General features: G+C 43.7%; 1 protein-coding gene across 3 annotated transcripts in view; it reads left to right on the forward strand.

Annotated features, from left to right (window-relative positions):
- The first annotated feature begins 742 nt into the window (after positions 1-742).
- The window catches only part of LOC130190342 (excitatory amino acid transporter 3-like), a 29,529-nt gene continuing 18,146 nt past the window's right edge, over positions 743-12,125 (forward strand). For 2 of the 3 annotated variants that reach the window (XM_056409703.1, XM_056409699.1), the window contains exons 1-10: positions 784-1,250; positions 4,504-4,644; positions 5,420-5,512; positions 6,022-6,121; positions 6,860-6,902; positions 6,989-7,051; positions 7,146-7,327; positions 9,975-10,082; positions 10,277-10,399; positions 10,490-10,684. In XM_056409703.1, coding sequence (XP_056265678.1) covers positions 992-1,250; positions 4,504-4,644; positions 5,420-5,512; positions 6,022-6,121; positions 6,860-6,902; positions 6,989-7,051; positions 7,146-7,327; positions 9,975-10,082; positions 10,277-10,399; positions 10,490-10,684 — 1,307 coding nt within the window. In that variant the 5' untranslated portion in view covers positions 784-991. Of the gene's footprint in view, positions 1,251-4,503; positions 4,645-5,419; positions 5,513-6,021; positions 6,122-6,859; positions 6,903-6,988; positions 7,052-7,145; positions 7,328-9,974; positions 10,083-10,276; positions 10,400-10,489; positions 10,685-12,125 lie in introns of all 3 variants that reach the window. The other variant, XM_056409702.1, reaches the window with a different exon arrangement.

Here is a 12,125-nt window from a genome sequence, read left to right on the forward strand (position 1 = left end):
TTATTTTTTTACAAAATAAATTAAATTCAGTCTTTAAGTCTTTTTGACACACCCACACCCCCTATACATCACACATCACAACAATCTCTCTCTGAAATGAGCCCTCGTTGTCCTCGCTCCGTGTCTCTGTCTGGTCTGACTGAAAAAGGCTGCTATGAGCCTAAACCCTGTGAGGTGGAGGTCCTTGATTACTTACTGAGTGTTCATTGGTATTTTTCCCCCAAGTTGATGACCAAACGATTGACCAATCAATCACGGTGAAGGTTTCGTGTGACGAGTTCTTTCGCGTCGCTGACACTCGTCGCCGTCGCGTTCCTCTGTGTATCAGAGGGGGAGACGGGAGGAAGGAGGAGCAGGAGGAAACCCGACTGATTCATCCACGAGTTTAAACTGATTTCTGCTCCTTATTTTCGCGGAGAAATGATTGTTTTAAAAACGGAAACAGTGTCAAACCGTACTGCTGCGGTAAAAAAAAAAAAAAAACTTGCGTTAATTGCGTTAAAATATTTTAGTGCGTTAACGCGGCCAAATTAATCGCATAGATTAACGCGTTAACGCTGACAGCCCTACAAAATATATAAAACAGGTCAAAGTGATATACAAAGACGACAACGCTCAAAACGCCTCTGGATGTGTGCGGTTGTGACGTCACGACCATGCAACATGACGAAGACAAATGTGTTCCACTTTATTTAAGGTTGCGTTGTTTTGATGTGTGTAGTGACGTCAGCTGACCTCAACTCACCTCGGACCCGAGCCGTTGCCATAGCGACACAGCGCAGTTGAAATGAGCTATAAAAAAAAGCAGTTAGACAATTCATTATTGTTTCTGGTGAGTACTTTTTTGTTGTTGTTGACGAAAATATCTAATTATCATTTTACTATTAACCAAGTATTGATGAAGGAGTTTGAGAACGCGGTCAATAATAGTTATATTATGTTACTATGTCATTTAGTTTAGTTAACGCTCGCGTAACTCGTCGATGAAACCATGGAGAACATCTTCAACGAGGAGGGGAACATCTTCAACGAGGAGGGGAACATCTTCACCGAGGAGGGGAACATCTTCAACGAGGAGGGGAACATCTTCACCGAGGAGGGGAACATCTTCACCGAGGAGGGGAACATCTTCAACGAGGAGGGGAACATCTTCACCGAGGAGGGGAACCCCGCGATGCCGCCATGGAGAGCCGGCGTTTACCTTCTGCGGAACGCGTTCGCGGTCTTATGCCTAACGGCTGAGGTCCTGGGTGAGTGGCAACTAGCTAACGCTACGAGTTCACAACTTTTTTGGAGCTAAATGTCGTTTTAATTGTTAGTTAGCTTAGCCTTTACTGGAGTCGGTCCAAGGACGCTAACTCCGGTGAATTAGCCGGTGTTACGGATTAAGAAGCGACCGTGTTAACTGGCGACTTTGAACCAACGCGTCCGTTGGTGACGTAGTTACAGAGCCGTTGGCAATATGAAGAGAACACGTAGCTGCCCTCGTGAATGCCGCATTGTTTAATTTGTATCGTATATACTATATAATATTATGTAGCTATATGAGAGGGGTTGACACTTCATTACAAAATTAAACCCAAGCGGCATTCACGAAGACAGCTCGACAGGAAGTTGCCAGTTAACAAGGTCGCCTGTTAAACCGTAGCACCGGTACGTATCACGTCAAAACATCCGGCACCCTAGTCCTGCCCTTCACAATAAGATATCACGTTAGGACCCTAGTCCTGCCCTTCACAATAAGATATCACGTTAGGACCCTAGTCCTGTCCTTCACAATAAGATATCACGCTTCAACATATCTGGGACCTTAGTCATGTCCTTCACAATAAGATATCACGCTTCAACACATCTGGGACCCTAGTCCTGCCCTTCACAATAAGATATCACGTTAGGACCCTAGTCCTGTCCTTCACAATAAGATATTACGTTAGGACCCGAGTCCTGTCCTTCACAAAAAGATATCACGTTAGGACCCTAGTCCTGTCATTCACAATAAGATATCACGTCAACACATCCGGGATCCTAGTCCTTCACAATAAGATATCACGCTTCAACACATCTGGGACCCTCGTCATGCCCTTCACAATAAGATATCACGCTTCAACACATCTGGGACCTTTGTCATGTCCTTCACAATAAGATATCACGCTTCAACACATCTGGGACCCTCGTCATGCCCTTCACAATAAGATATCACGCTTCAACACATCTGGGACCTTTGTCATGCCCTTCACAATAAGATATCACGCTTCAACACATCTGGGACCTTTGTCATGTCCTTCACAATAAGATCTCACGTTTCAACACATCTGGGACCCTAGTCCTGCCCTTCACAATAAGATATCACGTTAGGACCCTAGTCCTGCCCTTCACAATAAGATATCACGTTAGGACCCTAGTCCTGTCCTTCACAATAAGATATTACGTTAGGACCCGAGTCCTGTCCTTCACAAAAAGATATCACGTTAGGACCCTAGTCCTGTCCTTCACAATAAGATATCACGTCAACACATCCGGGATCCTAGTCCTTCACAATAAGATATCACGCTTCAACACATCTGGGACCCTCGTCATGCCCTTCACAATAAGATATCACGCTTCAACACATCTGGGACCCTCGTCATGCCCTTCACAATAAGATATCACGCTTCAACACATCTGGGACCTTTGTCATGCCCTTCACAATAAGATATCACGCTTCAACACATCTGGGACCTTTGTCATGTCCTTCACAATAAGATCTCACGTTTCAACACATCTGGGACCCTAGTCATGTCCTTCACAATAAGATATCACGCTTCAACACATCTGGGACCTTTGTCATGCCCTTCACAATAAGATATCACGCTTCAACACATCTGGGACCTTTGTCATGTCCTTCACAATAAGATATCACGCTTCAACACATCTGGGACCCTCGTCATGCCCTTCACAATAAGATATCACGCTTCAACACATCTGGGACCTTTGTCATGCCCTTCACAATAAGATATCACGCTTCAACACATCTGGGACCTTTGTCATGTCCTTCACAATAAGATCTCACATTTCAACACATCTGGGACCCTAGTCCTGCCCTTCACAATAAGATATCACGTTAGGACCCTAGTCCTGCCCTTCACAATAAGATATCACGTTAGGACCCTAGTCCTGTCCTTCACAATAAGATATTACGTTAGGACCCGAGTCCTGTCCTTCACAAAAAGATATCACGTTAGGACCCTAGTCCTGTCCTTCACAATAAGATATCACGTCAACACATCCGGGATCCTAGTCCTTCACAATAAGATATCACGCTTCAACACATCTGGGACCCTCGTCATGCCCTTCACAATAAGATATCACGCTTCAACACATCTGGGACCCTCGTCATGCCCTTCACAATAAGATATCACGCTTCAACACATCTGGGACCTTTGTCATGCCCTTCACAATAAGATATCACGCTTCAACACATCTGGGACCTTTGTCATGTCCTTCACAATAAGATCTCACGTTTCAACACATCTGGGACCCTAGTCATGTCCTTCACAATAAGATATCACACTTCAACACATCTGGGACCCGAGTCATGTCCTTCACAATAAGATATCACGCTTCAACAGATCTGGGACCTTAGTCATGTCCTTCACAATAAGATATCACGCTTCAACACATCTGGGACCCTAGTCATGTCCTTCACAATAAGATATCACCAACTCCAAACTATGCAATAAAAGCTCATAATTTCTATTTGGGTGTATACCTCCACCTGCTGGATGTTTTGTTAAACTCTTCTCAGAATCGTAATGCAACATATGTGTGCATAATTGTGGATGTAATTGAACAATTATGAACACATATGTGAACGCAGTGTAGAGCAAGAGTTATGCAACGACGAAAGACACAAATGTGGGACTTGAAAAGCTCCATTGTGAAAGTGAAAGACAATTTTCTTTTTCATTTAAAAAGAAATTCGGGCCAATTTTTTTAAACTTGAGTTATTATTATTAAGCCTTACAGTATATGCGCAATTGTCATACACATTTCAATAATAAGACTATTAGGCAGTAGTCTACAGACTCAAAGTGTTTTCTTTGATTTTATTTACAACAAACAGAAAACATAAATAAGATAATCATATTTAATTGTATTCTTATTTCGTTGTGGTTATTTATTGTATTTTTTTTTAACAACTATTTTCAATTATAACTTCTTTTTTTAATCATAACAAATTCTATTTATTGATTTTCTTTGTTTACAGTTCAGGCAATACAGATCAGACACACACAACAAAGAACATAAGCAAAACGCTATTAAATTATCATAATTATAAGAGGACATCATGGGGCATTTGTTGCCTCTCCTCGTGACATCAGGGGCAACATTATATTTCCTCGGGGCAGTTTTTCCTTTTGCCCGGTGTGTTTCTGACGCTGCTCTGACAGCACAGCACACCACTTGGTGTTTAGCATTTCGAATCATCAGTTTTAATGAAACGTCTTTGTTTTTGTCGTACAGGTGTCGCCTTGGGCTGTTTCATTAAGTTCCGCATCCAGCTGACCCAACAAGACCAATTCTTAATCGTCTTTCCAGTCGAGGTCCTCCAGCGGTTGATTGATTCCATTTGCCTTCTTCTCATTTTTACAAGTGTGATAACCAGTGAGTATTTCACGCATGACGACTGTCACAACACGCCGTGCACACGGTGTCAGGAGGAACACGGCGGCACGGTGGCGCTTATGAAACCCAGATGACCTCCAAGGAGTCCGTCTACCACTCCATGAACACCAGCACTGTGGACCCCAGTCACATGATCCTGGGAAAGCAAAGGGAAGAGGCGTGGAGGCCACACACTCACTCAGGGGCCATCGGGCCTGAGTCCATCATCCAGCCCTCTGTCTTCAAATCGATATCCCACAATCAGAAATCATCATGTTCAGAACCATTTTTTCCTTTGAAACCCCGTTATAGGTTCTTTCAAGAACTCTTTAAGGACATGGTTCTTTAGAGAACCCTGGTTTCAAAGGTTCTCTGTGGAACCAGAAATGCTGCCTTAAAGAACCGTTTTCTGAAGGTTCTTTGAGACAATTTTATAGGTTCGTTGAAGAACTCTTTATGGAAATGGTTCTTTATAGAACCCTGGTTTGAAAGGTTCTTTGAGACATCTTTATAGGTTCTTTGAAGAACTCTTTTAGGACATGGTTCTCTAAAGAACCCTGGTTTGAAAGGTTCCCTGTGTAACCACAAATGGTTCTTCTTATGGCATCACTCTGAAGAACCATTCCCGGTTGCAGATGCCCCTCCATGTTTCTGTGTGCTGACTGCTCTGTGAGTTGCTGTTCTTCCGCGTTCCTCTTCATGACCCTGAAGGTCACACTCTGACCTCGCTCTCCGGCCCGTCGTCTGCAGAGCGTGACTCTGTCGTCCTCTCTAGGTTTCTCTGGACTGAGCGGTGGACCTTCAGTGAAAGTGTTCCGACGTGTTTCGGCGTACGTTGTCTCCACCACTCTGCTGTCGATGGCTTTGGGTCAGACGTGTTTTTATTTTATTATCATTGATAGACACACAATGTGGCATTTTAACATCTCCTTTTCTCTTCTTACTTGAGCTCGTATACATGTGCTATTTAAAAGGTATTCACATGTCAACATGGGAACACAGCTGTTTCACCCAGGTGACACGGATACCAAGTTCTTCAAAATGTGCTCCTCTATATTTTATGAAACATTTCTCACTGCAGATATTTTGATTTGTTCTTAATTAGACTGCTCAGGAGGCTGAACTACTGATACTGTGTCCCGTCTCCCACAGCAATGCAGATGCAACAAAAGTCCTTTTCAATGAGTAGATATTCTGATTTCATCAGATAACACTGTGAACTTTATGCGTTTTCCTTTGTGTTTCACGGTTTTATACCATCTAAAGCACTTTAGAACTTTATTTTGTGAGCCGCTATTGAAACAAATGTTTCTCCAGTAGTACATCTCAGTCAGCCCATTTAAATCTAACTGCTCCTCTGTGGGTTCTGTGTTGTAGGTCTGGTTCTGGTTCTGACCATCAAGCCTGGACTGGATGCCGCTGGTCAAGATGACGCAGAGGAGTCCTCTCTTCTCACTGCCGTCCTGGATATCGCATGGTGAGAAGAACACGTCTCCTGCAGGTTGTTGGGTCAGCGCCTTTATCCAGAAATAACAGAACTCGCATCCTTTCATGTTTTATCTTCAGCAGAAACTAATCTGGTATTTCAGAAAACGTCTCAACCTGCGGTTGATTTAAGAAGCTTTTCTTAAGTTTATTTGCCAAAATTGACTTGACAGGGTTCCTACAGTCATAGAAAACCTGGAAAAGTCATGGAATTTTTAAATGGTTATTTCCAGGCCTGGAAAAGTCCTGAGAATTTACATGTTCATTTACGCAGTTTGATTTAAAAGAATTAACATTATATACATATTTATTCGTTTTAATCTAACTATTGTCTCTCATTCATTTGTGTTATTCAAGGTATATGACATACTCGAGTATACACCGACATTTCACAAACATGTTTGGTCATGGAAATGTGGTTTAAAGTCACGGAAAGGTCACGGAAAGGTCCTGGAAATCCATTGGTCAACATGTTTCTGAAAAGTCATGAAACTGTGTCATATTTATATGTTCATTTACGCTGAGTTTGATTTAAAAGAACACATATTGATATACATATTTATTATGAATCAAACTATTGTCTCATTCATTCGTGTCATTTAAGGTTTATTAATTACTCGTGTTCACACCGAGATTTCCCAAAATGTTTGGTCATGGACATTTTGTTTAAAGTCCATCAACTTGCGTTTGAACCCTGACCGACCAATGAGACTCTTGATGATTTCCACAGGAACATTTCCCCAGCCAACCTGTTTGCGGCATGCTACCAACAGGTGTGCTTTTCATTTAAAGGCACTTCCACAATGTATTCTATCTCCATCTAATATGTACGATTGAACACTATTTCTTTCAATTATAGGACAAGACTGAGTGGGTTGAGCTGGAGATTGAACCAGGTGACCATCGCTTCAGTCTGGACAAGGTAGCTACGTCCCCTCGTCACGAAAGAAGATCATTCTGTGGAGTCGGAGCATTCCGACCTCGTTACTCTTAACGAGTGGCTGGTGTGCTTATAGAATGTGTCGCAGGTGGAAATGGAGCGCCAACTCGTGGAAAGCACCAACGACTTGGGCCTGGTCATCTGGGCCTTTGCTTTCGGCGCGGCGCTCACGAAGATGGGAACGTGCGGCCAAATCTTGATGAACGACATCGCCGCGTACAACAACTTCTCAAAGAAATTTCTCCAGCTAGTTCTGAGGTGACGCAATATAAGATATAAATTACTTTCTCCAACAAATTGATGCTAAACACTGAATGTAATACAAACGTGGGAAAATGTTCTGCTCTCCGTATTATTAGAAATGGTAATAAAAAAAACATCTCTTCTACTCCTCTTCAATGTTACTTCAGGGTTCGTACGGTCATGGAAAACCTGGAAAAGTCCTGAGGAAAACAAATCCCTGTTCATTGGTCATGTGGATGAACCTGTTCATTGGTCATGTGGATGAACCTGTTCATTGGTCATGAGGATGAACCTGTTCATTGGTCATGTAGATGAACCTGTTCATTGGTCATGAGGATGAACCTGTTCATTGGTCGTGTGGATGAACCTGTTCATTGGTCATGAGGATGAATCTGTTCATTGGTCATGTGGATGAACCTGTTCATTGGTCGTGTGGATGAACCTGTTCATTGGTCGTGTGGATGAACCTGTTCATTGGTCATGAGGATGAACCTGTTCATTGGTCATGAGGATGAACCTGTTCATTGGTCGTGTGGATGAACCTGTTCATTGGTCATGTGGATGAACCTGTTCATTGGTCGTGTGGATGAACCTGTTCATTGGTCATGAGGATGAACCTGTTCATTGGTCATGTAGATGAACCTGTTCATTGGTCATGTGGTTGAACCTGTTCATTGGTCATGAGGATGAACCTGTTCATTGGTCATGAGGATGAATCTGTTCATTGGTCATGTGGATGAACCTGTTCATTGGTCGTGTGGATGAACCTGTTCATTGGTCGTGTGGATGAACCTGTTCATTGGTCATGAGGATGAATCTGTTCATTGGTCATGAGGATGAACCTGTTCATTGGTCATGTGGATGAATCTGTTCATTGGTCATGAGGATGAACCTGTTCATTGGTCATGAGGATGAACCTGTTCATTGGTCATGTGGATGAACCTGTTCATTGGTCATGTGGATGAACCTGTTCATTGGTCATGTGGATGAACCTGTTCATTGGTCATGTGGATGAACCTGTTCATTGGTCATGTGGATGAACCTGTTCATTGGTCATGTGGATGAACCTGTTCATTGGTCATGTGGATGAACCTGTTCATTGGTCATGTGGATGAACCTGTTCATTGGTCACCATGTGGATGAACCTGTTCATTGGTCATGTGGATGAACCTGTTCATTGGTCATGTGGATGAACCTGTTCATTGGTCATGTGGATGAACCTGTTCATTGGTCATGAGGATGAACCTGTTCATTGGTCATGGATGAACCTGTTCATTGGTCATGAGGATGAACCTGTTCATTGGTCATGAGGATGAACCTGTTCATTGGTCATGTGGATGAACCTGTTCATTGGTCATGAGGATGAACCTGTTCATTGGTCATGTGGATGAACCTGTTCATTGGTCATGAGGATGAACCTGTTCATTGGTCATGAGGATGAACCTGTTCATTGGTCATGTGGATGAACCTGTTCATTGGTCATGTGGATGAACCTGTTCATTGGTCATGTGGATGAACCTGTTCATTGGTCGAACCTGTTCATTGGTCATGTGGATGAACCTGTTCATTGGTCATGTGGATGAACCTGTTCATTGGTCATGAGGATGAACCTGTTCATTGGTCATGGATGAACCTGTTCATTGGTCATGAGGATGAACCTGTTCATTGGTCATGAGGATGAACCTGTTCATTGGTCATGTGGATGAACCTGTTCATTGGTCATGAGGATGAACCTGTTCATTGGTCATTGGGATGAACCTGTTCATTGGTCATGTGGATGAACCTGTTCATTGGTCATGAGGATGAACCTGTTCATTGGTCATGAGGATGAACCTGTTCATTGGTCATGAGGATGAACCTGTTCATTGGTCATGAGGATGAACCTGTTCATTGGTCATGTGGATGAACCTGTTCATTGGTCATGAGGATGAACCTGTTCATTGGTCATGAGGATGAACCTGTTCATTGGTCATGTGGATGAACCTGTTCATTGGTCATGAGGATGAACCTGTTCATTGGTCATGTGGATGAACCTGTTCATTGGTCGTGTGGATGAACCTGTTCATTGGTCACCATGTGGATGAACCTGTTCATTGGTCATGAGGATGAACCTGTTCATTGGTCATGAGGATGAACCTGTTCATTGGCCATGAGGATGAACCTGTTCATTGGTCATGAGGATGAACCTGTTCATTGGTCATGAGGATGAACCTGTTCATTGGTCATGAGGATGAACCTGTTCATTGGTCATGTGGATGAACCTGTTCATTGGTCATGAGGATGAACCTGTTCATTGGTCATGTGGATGAACCTGTTCATTGGTCATGAGGATGAACCTGTTCATTGGCCATGAGGATGAACCTGTTCATTGGTCATGAGGATGAACCTGTTCATTGGTCATGTGGATGAACCTGTTCATTGGTCATGAGGATGAACCTGTTCATTGGTCATGAGGATGAACCTGTTCATTGGTCATGAGGATGAACCTGTTCATTGGTCATGAGGATGAACCTGTTCATTGGTCATGTGGATGAACCCTTTACTTATAGCAGTTCAGGTAGTCATTCACGTTCTTCCACTTTGGTGGTTTCTTTCACACTAACACATTAATCTCAGTCAGTCTTTCCTTCATTTATTTTTAATTTCATGGTTTTCTTTGCAGATGCTTCCCAGTAGTGGTTGTCTTCAAGGTCGCCAGCATCATCATTGAGGTCGACGACTGGGAATTAGCGTTTAAACTCACAAAGTTCATCGGCGTAGTGGTTTTGGGGTACCTTCACCTTTTACGATTTTATAAATGACACCATTCTCAATAAAAAACAATGAAGCTAATGTTAGCAAAGTTTATATATATATATATATTTAATGGATTCTTGTGCTTCTGCTACACTGAGTCATTGCGTTAGCATTAGCTCGTCATTTTCAATCGGTATTGCTCATGCATTCATTGGTTGTGTGTTCCAGGCTCGTGATCCACGGAGCATTCGTGTTACCCCTGATTTACTTCCTGTGCGTGAGACGTAACCCCTACGCCTTCATCAAGGGGATCTTCCCCGCCTTGAAGACGGCGTTCACCCTCTCGTCCAGGTGAGCTGATGTGACACAGAGACGCCTGTTTGAGAGCTTCGCTTTTCCGGTGTTGTCGTATGAGTAACGGACGCCTCGTGTTTCTTCAAGCTCCGCCGCACTGCCGCTCTCTCTCCAGTGTTGTGAGGAGCGACTCCGGGTGGACAGGACAGTCAGTCGGTTCATGCTGCCGATCGAGACCGACATCAACAAGCACGGAACCGTACTTTACGAAGTGGTCGCTGTCATCTTCGTGGCCCAGCTGAACCACGTCGATCTGAACCTGAAGGATTGGGTCACCATCGCGTGAGCTGCTCTCAGCATCGACACATAACTATCACTGAGATAAAGATGAACTAGTTCAGTGTCAAATATACCATTCAATGGAGAAAATATTATAATATATATTCATGCTAATAATAGAGAGACGTCGATAGTTATTTCTCGTATTTCAAATTCGCTCGTTCACACTCTCGCTCACTGGAGACCGTTTCTACGTTTCCCTTCATTTGCCTCAAGTAAAGCTAAATGTAGGCAGCTAACAATCGTTAATAGCTATATATATATATATTAGGGCTGTGAAACGAATAACAATTTTAATCAGGTTAATCACAGGTTTCTGTGGATTAATCATGATTAATCACATATATACATTCAGGGTTTTTCCTGGGTCAAAATGGGTCTTCGGTGCTCCCCAAAAAAATGTTGGCGCGCTGTGCGCGCACCGTCTATTCGTTGAGTGAGTGATCAGCAGCTGGCCGCTCGGTCCATTCGCACACCTCACAGTTGCGTATTGATCAGACAAGAAGACACGCTTATCAACTCCAGTGTTTCCCCTCCTATTATAACAGGGGGGAATCTCCACCCGTCAACCTGTAATTTTCGTCTACCCCCCCCCCCGTCAACAATTCTCGGCTCGCGCGACAGAGCGATGCGCGGGCCGGCATCGAAGCTCTGCGGCGATCGACATATCGAGCACCCCTGCATTAAAACATTAAAGAGCCGAGAGTTTTTTTTCAGCGTGAGAAATACGATGTGTGGCGGGAGTGCGTGAGTTAAGACCGAAATGCGTGAGTCTCACGCTCAATGCGTGACACTTGAGAGCCCTGCATTGCTCACCAGTGCGCGCCAGCATCGGAGCTCTGCCGCGCGAGCCGAGAGAAGAGTTGTTGAGGGGGGGGGTGCAAGTGACTTTTTTCCGTCCCGATGTGTGCGCACACGCCGGCATCAGAGCTCTGCGGCGCGCGAGACGGAGATCGGAGTCGTGTTAACGCGACACGTAGAGACAGAATGAATGGAGAGACGACCAACAACAGACGGATTGGAAGCTCATTCTGCGCATGCGTTAAATGCGTTAAAAGAAAATAACTAGTTAAACCTGTAATTTAATTAACTGAGTTAACGCGTTATTTTTCACAGCAGTAATATATATATATATTGCCACTTTCTGTACCTGGTCTTAGAGGTCACTCTGTGCGTCATTTACTTTGAGCTAACCTCATTGGCTGTCTTTGAGAGACGTTACTTGGCAGAGTGAGAAAGCCAGCGCAGCAGCCTCCCCCAGGTCCTAGTGCCCGGGGATTATATCGTTAAGTATGACGATCGGCTATTGGATTGTAATTTGAAGGGGGAGGAAACATCCAAAACAGAACACACGCACATATGTAGCTTGTTAGAGTTAGATATAACGTGTCCAACACCGACGCCCCTGGTGTAAAGTATTTATCGTTACGTCTTTAAGAGGAGA

The sequence above is a fragment of the Pseudoliparis swirei genome, chromosome 24 (assembly GCF_029220125.1).
Source record: "Pseudoliparis swirei isolate HS2019 ecotype Mariana Trench chromosome 24, NWPU_hadal_v1, whole genome shotgun sequence".
Lineage (NCBI taxonomy): Eukaryota > Metazoa > Chordata > Actinopteri > Perciformes > Liparidae > Pseudoliparis > Pseudoliparis swirei.